Source organism: Marmota marmota, unplaced genomic scaffold, assembly GCF_001458135.2.
Source record: "Marmota marmota marmota unplaced genomic scaffold, marMar, whole genome shotgun sequence".
NCBI lineage: Eukaryota > Metazoa > Chordata > Mammalia > Rodentia > Sciuridae > Marmota > Marmota marmota.
The window spans coordinates 4,432,359-4,444,918 of NW_026000082.1; the positions used below are offsets into that span (position 1 = coordinate 4,432,359).

The 12,560-nt window shown below is 32.4% G+C and overlaps 1 protein-coding gene across 1 annotated transcript in view; it reads left to right on the top strand.

The window, feature by feature from the left end:
- The window catches only part of Dock7 (dedicator of cytokinesis 7), a 181,412-nt gene that overhangs the window by 133,808 nt on the left and 35,044 nt on the right, over positions 1 to 12,560 (top strand). The window contains exons 32-36 of the mRNA XM_048816301.1: positions 1,587 to 1,692; positions 4,049 to 4,145; positions 6,319 to 6,453; positions 7,284 to 7,436; positions 11,762 to 11,920. Coding sequence (XP_048672258.1) covers positions 1,587 to 1,692; positions 4,049 to 4,145; positions 6,319 to 6,453; positions 7,284 to 7,436; positions 11,762 to 11,920 — 650 coding nt within the window. The remainder of the gene's footprint in view (positions 1 to 1,586; positions 1,693 to 4,048; positions 4,146 to 6,318; positions 6,454 to 7,283; positions 7,437 to 11,761; positions 11,921 to 12,560) is intronic.

Here is a 12,560-nt window from a genome sequence, read left to right on the forward strand (position 1 = left end):
ATATATATATATATATATATATATATATATATATATATATATATATACACATATATATATCTTTTGGGTTAAGAAAATAATAAATAACTTGCCTGAGGTCATAAAACTAAGTAACAGAAGCAGAATCTTTTGGTTTCCAATTAGTATTCTTTGTGTTATACCACACCTCTTTTTTTAAGGTGTATTTTCCGAGAGAATGGGACTATTAACTCTTATCTTATATTGTTTTTTTTTTTAACCTGTGGGCCTGAGTACAACTACTATTGTTTGAATGTAAAAATTAAAGTTTTTCTTGTGTTAAAAAAGTAAAGCTTTTATTTTTCTTATTTACCTTCGGACATCTAAACTATGTCACCTAAGGAAGTGAGAGATAATTTCTTGGGGAAAAAAGAAAATTATAGAAATGTAAATAGATTACATGCATTTATTTTTCTAGCTACCTTATTATGAGCATGTATTTTGTTTTCTTTTACAAAATTTCTCAAAGATAGAGATTTTTAAATAAAAAGGGAAAAGAAGGGAAGAAAGGAAAGGGAAGAAAATAGGAAAGTGCATAGACTTTTTTATCATTTGGCAAATGGTAATTGTTTTTTTTATTTTTTAAATTTCAGTTTGAACTATGAATTTTCACTTTCATTAATCTTCCATCCTCTCAACCAATTTAAAGTATCTTTTTCAAAAAAGATCATTAGTGTTCTGGTTGAAAGCTTAAAATCATACTGATTCCATTAAAGTATGTTGTATATTTCTCCACAATTCACAATGCCTTCTCCACTTCTGATGGATTTTTATGAATAATTTGTACTATCCCTTAAAAGAGCCCATAATATTCTAGTCTTCCTTCAAATCTAGAAACCTCTCCAGAGAACGCCCTCCCCCTTCCTCTTTTCCCGCCTTATGTAGACCAAGGGAAGTAATAAAGAATTCTTTCTGTTTTGTTTATTTATTGAACAGAAACTTATTGAGCTCTCAATATGTGCCAGACACTTTATCAACATGGGCATAAAATGCTGTACAAAATAGATATCATTTCTGTTCTTAAGTAGCTTATATTCTTGTAGTTATATGTGCTATGGAAAGGAATAAAACAAATTAAGAGAAAGGAAGTGTTGGAGAGTAGGGGGAGACTTTTCTGAAAAAACGATGAATGATTTGTGAAAATTCTGAGAAAAGCAATCAGGTAAAAGGAACAACAGCTGTTACTGAGGTCCTAAATCAGGAGTACATGAGACTATACATGCTAATAGGGAATAGGAAAGAGAGCAAGAAAACTGTAATGAGGCAAGCGAGGGGAAGTGGTAGGAAGAAATATCATATCATTTAAAGTCTTGGAAGAAAAGCATTGTTAGAACCTTTGTTTATTTAAAAGAGTGATTTTTAAAAGAAATATCCCATGTAGCAAACATTTTTTTTGTAACTATTTTGAAGGTGTCAAATAAAAAACATCATTGTCGGAGGTTTTTTCACTTGTACTAAGGATAAAATGACTGTACAAAATTAATGACCTGCAGCATTTCTTACATGTTTACAGTTATACGTAGATGTGATTCAACGGAAATATCATTTTTAAATTGGTTTTGAAATTTATTTGACAGAGAGAAGCCCATCTGGAAGTGCCTTTGGAAGTCAAGAAAATCTGAGATGGAGAAAGGATATGACTCATTGGCGTCAAAACACAGAGAAGCTTGACAAGTAATATAACTTTCTAATTTATATTTCTTATGGACTTGTTGAATTTCAAATGGAAGAGGAAGATGATTAATTTTAGTTTTATATTTATTAGGCATTCAAATCTCAAAAGTTAATATATCTAATTTTTAAATTTTAGATTAGAACATATTTAGCGAAATGTGTGATATATTTCAAAACCTATTTCCCCCAATAAATCCAAGGGGAAAGTGCAATGAGCAGCTATTTTCTGAACAATTTTAGGTGTCACACTAAATTAAAAATTTCAAGTATTGCAAAGAATTACAAAATGAATATTTGCCCTCTTAGATCTTAGAATAAAATTAAAGAAAGACAAAAATAATGCAGATCTTTTCTTTCTAGCATGCAAGCAAACTAGTGACATGGATTCCACTGCTGAAAATGAGTAGAAATGCACTTAGACTGGACGACCCCCGCCTTTTTAAAAATACATTTATTTTATTTATTTATTTTTTTATATGGTGCTGGGGACCAAACCTAGGGCCTCATGCATGCAAGGCAAGCACTCTACCACTGAGCTACAACCCCAGCCCCGGACGACCCTTTTTACCACCCAGAGGATTGTGATGAGACTTCCCTAGCTGGAAGTCTCGCATAGAGGGGCTTAAATTTTTCACCTGAGAATTCGTAATTGCTAGTCCTCAATTAGCTTGGCTAACCCAAAAAATAAGCTGACTTACTCATCCAGGTTCCTTCCAGTTTTAGCACTGATCTTCCAAGGCAAACCAGGAGGGTGGGTCACCCGGGTAACCATTTGTAGCCCAAGCCTCAGAAGATTCTCACAAATAAACTTCCAGAAATTTTTTCTTACAGACAGTAAAATCACAAAACACAGGAAACAAGGCTGTGTGAGAGCCAGCAGAGAGAAAAATAACAGTATCAGTATCATATATATATATGAGAGTTTCAAATGATCAGAGACTAAATGTAATATAAATATGTGAGAACTCTTCAGGTTTGAGTGTACTTTCCTCAACTGCCAAGTCCATTTTTCTGGTTGCTTTTCCCTGTATTGTTGTTTTCAGAAGTCACAAGCAGCCAGGCATTATTAATGTGTTACTTTTATTTTTTCATTTGTGTAACTTATTCTCTCAGCTTCTCTTCTCTGGTTTGAGAAAGACTTTTTGGGTGTTTTCTTAATTGTTTTTTTTTTTTTTTGCTTAAACTGTCTTGTTATGTTTCTTTATGCAGTCTCACTGGAAATTTTAAGTGTCAACATTAAATATTTTCTTTTCTAATTTAATTCTGATAATGGTTGTATTTTATTTTGTGTTTTATTCGAATGCCTTCTAAACTTGCACTCTGCTACTGAGCTAATATTTTAATATAAAAATATTAGTATTTAATATTTTCCTCAATTTGTAAAACATTAAATTCATGAAGCATTTTCTTTAGTGGTTTAGTGCTAATAGTGAAGACACAAAACAATTACAGACCTAAGAACTTCAAAAAGTTAGCATTTAGTATGTCCTTTTACTTTTTTTTAATGTGTTGTTTATCCACTTTAATACATAGGTTCTATCTGTTGCTACTTAAAAATGTCAACTTTACCCATAAATAATTTTATTGATTTTTAATTTCCATTAAGTGGTATTTATATAAATGTTAGTATTCAAGTAAACCACTTTGTTGCATCAAATGGCTTTCTTTTTCTTTATTTGCCTTTTCCACTTTATTGAGTAATAATTAAAATATGCATACTTACAGTGTACCACATTATGTTTTGCTATATGTGTGTGCAGTTGTGAAATGATTGCCACAAAGTAATTAGCATATCTATCACTTCACATAGATTTTTTTCAGTTTTATTTCTAATGTATGATTCTATCTCATCTCACTGAAGATATTATGAACATATTTGTATAAAAAAAATTGGTAGAAAGTTAGATGAAACCTGAGAAATAATAAGTACTTTTGTCCTGAATAAATACTTTGAAAATTTTGGGAATGCCAAGATGAATTCTTAATGTTTTCTGCTTTACAGGAAGCATTCCTAAATACAAATCCACATAGCACCACCTAGAGTCAGTGTACTAATCTTCATAATGAAATTACACGTTTATTGCATGTTTGAAAGCTAAAACAAAAGTATTTAAATATTTACACTTTTAGTGTCATTGTGCTTCTGTAGTAGGGTAAGAGAATGTGTATTGGCATGGTCAACAAATCATAGGATAAAACAAAAACATTTTTTAAATACTGCCTTTTTAAATAATTTTGTTATCCACACAAATATTTAAAATGTTTTCAAGATTTTCATTTTTATGCATCCTCAAAGTCTTTTAGGGTTATGGCTTTTAAAAAGATAAATATAATTTCTTATGCCATTTTATATTAGGTCAAGAGCAGAGATTGAACATGAAGCACTAATTGATGGAAATCTGGCTACTGAAGCAAACCTAATCATTTTAGATACATTAGAGATTGTTGTCCAGGTAAGAACACAAAGAAGAGGGAATTTAAAGTATAGACTTGGTAAATTAAGCTAGGAGGAAAGTAGTTATTGAGTTGTGTAACTTCATTTAAATATCAGTAATTTCTAAAGATTTAGTTCTAAGCAGTCTGATTCTCTAATTATTAATTATATCTCTTCTCACAGCCACAGTATCAATGTTTATTTTTTTGAGGATGATTATAAAGCTGTATCTCTTTTTTTTTTCCCCTTCAAAGCTTAACCTTGCATTTCTAAATGACCACTGAGTACTTATTTGTTTGGTTATCCTTACACACTATCTTAAACTTGTATGCATAGCCATGCTTACCTACAAGAGAGTTCTAGGACTTTAATTTACACAGAGTCTTCTTCCCTCCCTCCCCTCACCCCTCTCTCTGGTACTGGAGATTAAACCTAGGGCACTTTGCCACTGACCTACATCTCCAGCCCTTATTTTTTATTTTGAGACAGGGTCCCATTAAATTGCATAGAGCCTTAGTAAGTTGCTGAGGCTGTCCTCTAACTTGTGATCCTCCTGCCTGAGCCTTGTGTGTGCCACTGTACCATGCTAAGCTTTTTATATATTTATATTATTTGGTCCTATTAGTAGCCTTCTAGTCAGTTTTATCCTATTAGTGTCAGTAGTTACAGTTGACATTTATTTAATTTTTTTCTGTGTCAGATACTGTCTTAGGCACCTTACAAATATTAACTCTCATGAGTTCTTACAAGAAACTCATGCAAGCCAAGCAGTGGTGCATGCCTGTAATCCCAGCAGCTTGGGAGGCTGAGGCAGGAGGATCATGAGTTCAAAGCCAGCCTCAGCAATTTAGCGAGGCCCTAAGTAACTCAGCAAGACCCTGTCTCTAAATAAAATACAAAAAGGGATGGGGATGTGGCTTGGTGGTTAAGCACCCTTACGCTCAATTCCCTGTACAAAATTAAAACATGCAGTTGAAATCATCAATATACCCATATGGTAGATGAGAATAGTTAGCCACAGAAATGTTAAGTGATTGCTCTTGATTACACAGCCAGCAAGTAGAAGATAGAATATTTAAATCAATTGCCAAGATTTCTCATTTGTTTTAGTAAATATGCCTCTCACCTTCTACTTCCATTCCTTTTCAACTACCACCACTCTGTCAGGTTCTTATTTCAAAGCTATGTCAATGACTGCCTATTTCTTAATAATCACTCTGTATTCTTTTTAATCCATTCTCTACCTTTCCATGAGATTATTCGTCTTAAAATATTTTACTTTATTTATTATTGCCCTACTTAAAATTTTTTAAAATATAAAAAATTCAGTATTTCTTGGTTGCCTAAGGATAGGAAACTCTTCAGATGTAGAAGCTCTTATGTTTTGGTACTATATTAATTGAAGTAAAAAAAAAAAAAGAGAGAGAATCAGAAGAAATAATAAATCCAAGATAGCTAATTCAAAACACTTTTTCAGTCTTTAGCCCTTACATCTACATTTTAGTCAGTGCAGCAGAAGCATAGTATACACTTATGCCTCTCAGGGCATACCTCAAAGGATTAAACTTCTCTTTTTCCCATTTCTCTGTAGCTGGATTCAGAGTTCCCAGCTAAAATCCAAGATTTCTGTTCCTAAAGAAAGAATCCTAGCAGGCTGAGGCAGGAGGGTCGCAAGTTCAAAGCCAGCCTCAGCAATTTAGTGGGGTCCTAAGCAATTCAGTGAGATCCTTTCTCTAAATAAAATGCAATAAAGGACTGAGTGTATGGGGATATGGCTCAATTAAAAAAAGAAAGAAAATGGTTTAAAAAAGAAAGAAAATAGCTATAGCCGTGGCATACAACTGAAATTCTCTACCATAGGCACCACTCCATGTTTTCAACCTTACTCTAGTTATTTTCTACATAAATCTCAAGTCAGTCCAGATTTATTTACAAATTTCCCTAGAACATACTTTATGGTTTCTTACTATTATATGTGTGCTTCTCTTTTTTTCCTTCTCATTTAAATTCTGTCCATTCTTTTTTTTCTGTTTCCTCCTTATATTATCCAAATCCTACTCAGTTTCTACTTGAAGTCTTCCTACTTGTTATTATTTTCTTATAAAAATTTGTTTTTTTATACACATTTTACCTCCCTGACCAAATTGCAAGTGTATCTCCATTCTGTTTATTTATTTATTTCTAAATTGCAGACAGTTTCTGTAACAGAGTCCAAAGAGAGCATTCTTGGTGGAGTGCTAAAAGTTCTGCTACATAGCATGGCCTGTAACCAAAGTGCTGTTTATCTGCAACACTGTTTTGCTACCCAGAGAGCCCTTGTGTCAAAGGTAGGTTATTTTGTACCTATAGTCTTGTTTGACTTTGCTTTCTTTATTACCGTTATCCAAGATCACGTTTTTTTTTTTTTCTCATTTATTTGGATCACCATTGACCAATTTTTAATATAAAAGATAAGAATTTTGATGTGGAAAGTGGTCTGAAATTAATAGTTAATCTTAAATTTGGGGCTTTTCTTATTTTCTCTTCACCTTGTTCTTTTTTCCACTTGATTTATCAGAAATGTAATGTATGAGCAATCAACCCAGTGAAATTAATTTATCCTATGATGAATAGAAAAGTATTTATTTGTTCAGGTGCTTCAAATACTTCTTTCCTATGCTTATTTTCCTCTAAAAAATATAGTATATTAAAAATATAGTATATTCTTAAATTTTAAAGGTAACTGTTTGATCTTTGTGTCATCCTAGAAGATGAAATACAGTGTTGTTGATTAAATTTAGCCAGTGAAAATATTTTTATACTGTTTTATAAAAATAAAAAATATAGAACTATTATATGTTGGTAATTAAATTGTGTTTTTTGCACATTATCTGATCGAAGCCTCATAACAATCCCATGTAGATATTGTTATTAGGCCTACTTTATGGATGAGAAAACTTGTCCAAGGTCACCCGACTAGTAACCTTGGTAAGTAACATCATCAATATCTGAACCCCATCTGTCTGGCTGTGGTCCCACTGTTAACCATTAGTTAATATTGTACTTTAACCATCCATTTAGTTTCTGTGCTGATCTGCCAGATGTCCAATTCAGGTTTATATTAATATATCTCTGGAATTTTTACTGTGTAAATTCAATGTTGATATTGTTTTTATAGTTCCCTGAACTCTTGTTTGAAGAAGAAACAGAACAGTGTGCTGATTTATGCCTCCGGCTTCTTCGACACTGTAGCAGTAGTATCAGTACTATCCGGTCACACGCTAGTGCCTCACTTTACCTACTCATGAGACAAAACTTTGAGATTGGGAATGTAAGTATTTTCCCATGAAAATTCTCTGGATTCATAATGAAATATAATTTTAATAGATAGCTATTAAATAGTTTTTTAGAAGAGCATGGAGATTTTATACATTTCGAGTCTAATCTTAGATTATCTTGATATTTCTCATTCTGTGAATATCTTACAGAAGTCCAAATCTCCAATTTTGTTTCCTATACCATTTATATAGATAGATATATACATATACATACATTTGACAATATAGACTTAGAATATAAATGTATGTTTATCAATTTAAAATGTTAATTATCACTCAATAAAAAGAAAGTAATAAAGAAAATTAAAGGCTTAAATATTTTGGCTTCTTGGCTTGATATTTTTATGATTGCATTTCACAGTTTTTAAAAAATTCCTTTTTTTCATTTAAGTTTTTATTAGATATTCATATGTTGTATTTTTTCTTTTTTTGATACCAGGGATTGAACCCAAGAGTACTGAACCACATTCCAGCCCTGTTTTTTTTAATTTTTATTTTGAGATAAGGTCTTGCTAATTTGCTTAGGGCCTCTGCCTAGAATGTTTCTTGGTACAGGCTGATTTTTGTTGAATTTTTCAGGCATATAATGTATACTTTCAATTCATGTATTTCAGAAAACTTTCTTGAATATAAATTCCATATTTGTGTTGTTCCAGTGTTTGGGTTTCCTTCCTGTACCAGTTATACATAAATTGGATCTTTTTTTGCTTTACTTTTTACCTATCATATTCTTTTGTTTTTTGACAGTTTTAAAATTTCACTTTCACGTAAATTTTTTCAAGTAGAATTTTTCTTGTACCATCTCACATTTAATCTCCTATTTTGTTATTTGATTTTCATTCTTACCATCTTTCCTTGAGTTCTCATAATTTCCTTTTTTTCTTCCTAAAAGTAACATCTTCATAAATTTGTATAATATAAAGCAAAATATTTCCTTAGAATTTTCATCTCTTTGATTACAACATTTTTCTATTAAGTCATACATCTTTTAACAATGTTGTGGTCAATGACAGACTACCTATACAATGGTAGTCTTGTAATATTATATCACCATATTATAGCCAACTTGGTGTGTGTAAGTACACTCCATGATTCACACAATGACAAAAACATATTTCTGGTATCCCTGTTGTTAATGTATACGTGTCTGTATTCTTTATCTGGTGAGTTTTGCTCATCTTTTTTATCATTTTATTAATCAACAGAATAAATTGGATTATTGGTCCAACTATGCATAGGAAGTGCCTTTCAGAATGTATTTTTGTTTCTGAGTGTCTGATGGATCCCTAAAAATCCCAGCTGCTCAGGAGGTCAAGGCAGGAGTGTTGCAGGTTCAAGTCCAGGCTGGACAATTTAGCAAGACCCTGTCTCAAAATTAGAAGGGCTGGGGATGTAGCTCAGTAGTAGAATATTTGCCTAACATATTCTAAGCTCTGGGTTCAGTTCCCACTACCACACCCCCCCCCCCCCAGCATACACACACACACACACACAAATGTTTTTACTGGGATTTTGTTATAAAATGCACATCTTTCTTAACTTCCTGAATTTTCTGAGTGGTCCATCTTTGAGTCCTACTAGATTTTTAGATTATTTGTTTTCCAGACAAACTCACTTTAAGGCAAGTTTCCTTTTTAAAGGGATTATTTTTTTTCCCTTTAGTTCTGAAATCTGTGCCCTGGAATACCTCACTTTATTTCCCTTTATTTGTCTTATTTTGGAACTACTTCCTGTCTTAGCTTATCTTAACAACCCTTACTCACTTTTTAAATTTATGGATTTTATGTCTCACCTCATTTGGATGAAGATAGAGTTTATGGGATTTTTTTCCCCTATTCATCTTTTTTTTTTAGAGAGAGAGAGAGAGAGAGAGAGTGTTTCAATATTTATTTTTCAGTTTTCGGCAGATACAACATCTTTGTTTGTATGTGGTGCTGAGGATCGAACCCGGGCCACACGCATGATAGGCGAGCGCGCTACCACTTGAGCCACATCCCCAGCCCCCCTATTCATCTTTTATTTTTCACGAAATTCAGGAGGAGTAGTAGGAAATTGCTATTCACACAAGTCTTCTTTTTAAATTTTTTTTATTTTATAGATTCTTCTTAGTACCAAGTGCTCTTTCTTAATCCAGAACAAAAGAGTCTAGTTACTTTATCGGTTTTATTTAGTTTTTGAAATAAAGTCCCTAAAATTTTACTATACTTAGAGGTTTTTCTTGATACTTTTTTCTGTTATTTTAGGAAAGCTTTATATAGTACAGGGAAAGGGTCAGTTTATCATATTATTAACAGGTAGTGCCTCTAAAAAGGAATAGGTGATTTAAAATTGGCAATGGTGTGTATGGTTGATATATTCAACAGACACTAAAGTATTCACCTGTGTGCTCAGTTTGGCAAACATAGATGAAAGGAGAGTCCTTTTTTTTTTTTTCCCCCAAGTAGCTTAGCATTTAATGGGACAGGATATGAATAAGCAGTGTTCATCTAATAGATGAACCTATTTTGGATGGTTCTGTGAGTATTATATAAATTAATAGTAAGTAAAACACAACAGTGTGTGGTATTGAGCAGGTGCTGAATAAGTGCTTGCTGTTGTTAATATAATGAGATATAAGCAGAGGGCACTGGTGTAAGCTCATAGAAGAGCAGCTTATGACTCGGGAATGGGTTTTCAGAAAGAGAAAATGCTTTAACTGCAAAGGTTTACCCAAGATTAACTAATTTATCCAGATGAATAAGTGGATAGAATTTTTTTAAGTCAAGAAAATTGTACATGTATAATTAGAAAGTCATGGAGATAAGAGAAGGAAACAGGCAAACACAAGCCTTTTGTCACTCTTTGATAGTTGTGGCTGGAAGAGAGAATACTAAGGGATAAAGTCATAATTGCAAAGACCTAGACTAACTTATAGGCAGATATTTCTTTGGTTTTCAATGTACTCTCACTTGCACTGTATAGTTTGACTTATTTACTGAATTGAATACTTGAATTTTATCCTTAATGCTGTGGGAGGTCACTGGAGTATTTTAAGGAGAGAGTGATGTGTTAGGATATGCATATTACAGAAAAATGCCTGGTGCTACACAGAGAAGATGACCTTAAGACATAAGAGAAAAAGTCAAGGAGATTAACTAGGAAATTATTACTGTAATCCAAGAAAGAAATTGTAAGGATGTAAAACTAAAGCAGTGGCATTGGGAATGGAGAAAGGACAGATTAGAACAGATTTGGGGATAGCATGGATTAGATTTATTATACCAATAAAATGGAAGAATGAGTATGGGATGGCCCCTAGATTTTTAGCCTGCATGACTACAAGAAGAGTACCGTCATTTACTTAGATAATCAAAAGGAAGGCAAAGTATGTTAGACATGTTGACCTTGAGGTACTCTTGAAACATCTGGATGGAGCTCTCTATTAAAACAGGATAGTCTGAAGCTCTAGAGAGAAATTTGAAAACAAAAATACATATTTAGGCTAGTTGAAGGCAAAAGCATCAGAGCATATCAAATGTGAAGAGAGATTTTTGACAGAATTTTGGGAACACTGGTATTTAAGAAAGACAACCAAGGAACAAAGGAGTTGAAAGAGGAGTGAAGAATAGAAAAACCAGTATAAAGTGGTGCCACTGAAGATCTAGGAAGAAATTTTCAATTATCAGTATATCCAAATATACAAAGATTTGTCAAGTATAGGATATTGACAAAAAGTATCCCGGATTTAGCAATTAGTTGGTTATCATTGATAACCTCCTAAGAGTGGTTTCATAACAGGGAATGGTGGAACAGAAATGGATTTACACTAAAAAGGGAAGAATGTACATCTTAAATGTTTAAAGGCATCACTCCAAAAGATTCTGCCCTAAGTTACTTAATGCATGAAGTATGTTACGGACCTAATTAAATGGACTAGAGTTTAAATGCTACCTCTACAACTTAAGGGTTTTGTGATGTCAGCCAGGCTTCTTAACCTTATCAATAAAGTAGTGTTATTGTTAATAACATACCTCACAATAGATAAACATAGAGAACTAGACACAATTCTGATTCAACTCTTAACACGTGCCTTTTTTTAACCCTCTTTCTTAGCACATTACTCGTAGTAAGAGTCTAAGTTTGTAGTAAGATTCTAAGATGCGTTAAGATTAAAGATAAGATTTCAATATGCATATTTCATTACTTTAAAATTTATTATTAACTCAGAATGGTATTTTTTTCATGAAATATTTTTTTTCTTCTGGCAAAGGAAAAAAAAACATTTTTTACTCTAAGCTTTCTTATATTAAATACTGACCTGACCATTTCTCTGTTACAGAACTTTGCCAGGGTTAAAATGCAAGTAACAATGTCACTATCCTCCTTGGTGGGCACATCTCAGAATTTTAACGAAGAATTTTTAAGACGCTCTTTAAAGACAATATTGACATATGCTGAAGAAGATCTGGAATTGAGGGAAACAACATTTCCTGATCAGGTCAGAAATGTTACTTTACAAATTATTAATTGAAGTACGTTTGTTAAATAGGCACTTTTCTGATTGTTAAATCAAATGTCCACTTTTGCTGGTGAGTCCTTTGTTTTTCTTTCAGTCCTCTTATCATGTGCCTCAGAGAAGACTGAATCTTTTTTTTTTTTTTAATTAAGATACCTTTCCTTTTGGGGATACTCAGTATCTTTCGGTTTAATTCTGTATATTTGTAACAACTAAAACCATAGATTTAGGCAATACAGACAAAGTGTTATAATGAAACATTACTCCCACTTATTAGTCAAATAGTAGTTTGCCTTAAAAACTAAAGTTTCTACAAATTATATTTTAATCAAATCAGAAACATAGGACAGAATTTTTCTTTTATACTTTTTATTCCCTATATCCTTATAGTTTATTTCTGCTTATAGCTCTCCATGTTTCCAGGTGAAAGAACTGGAAAAACATGGTCTAAGCAATTTTTACAGTTTACTACTCTTTCCTTTCCATACCCCAGCATTCCTACCCTCTGTAAAACTCTATCAATATCATATAATTTGTTCTGAAATATCTAGGTGTTTATCTGAAATATCTCCCAATTTAGTGATTGTAAATGAATAATAAACATTTTTATATAATTCTCTGT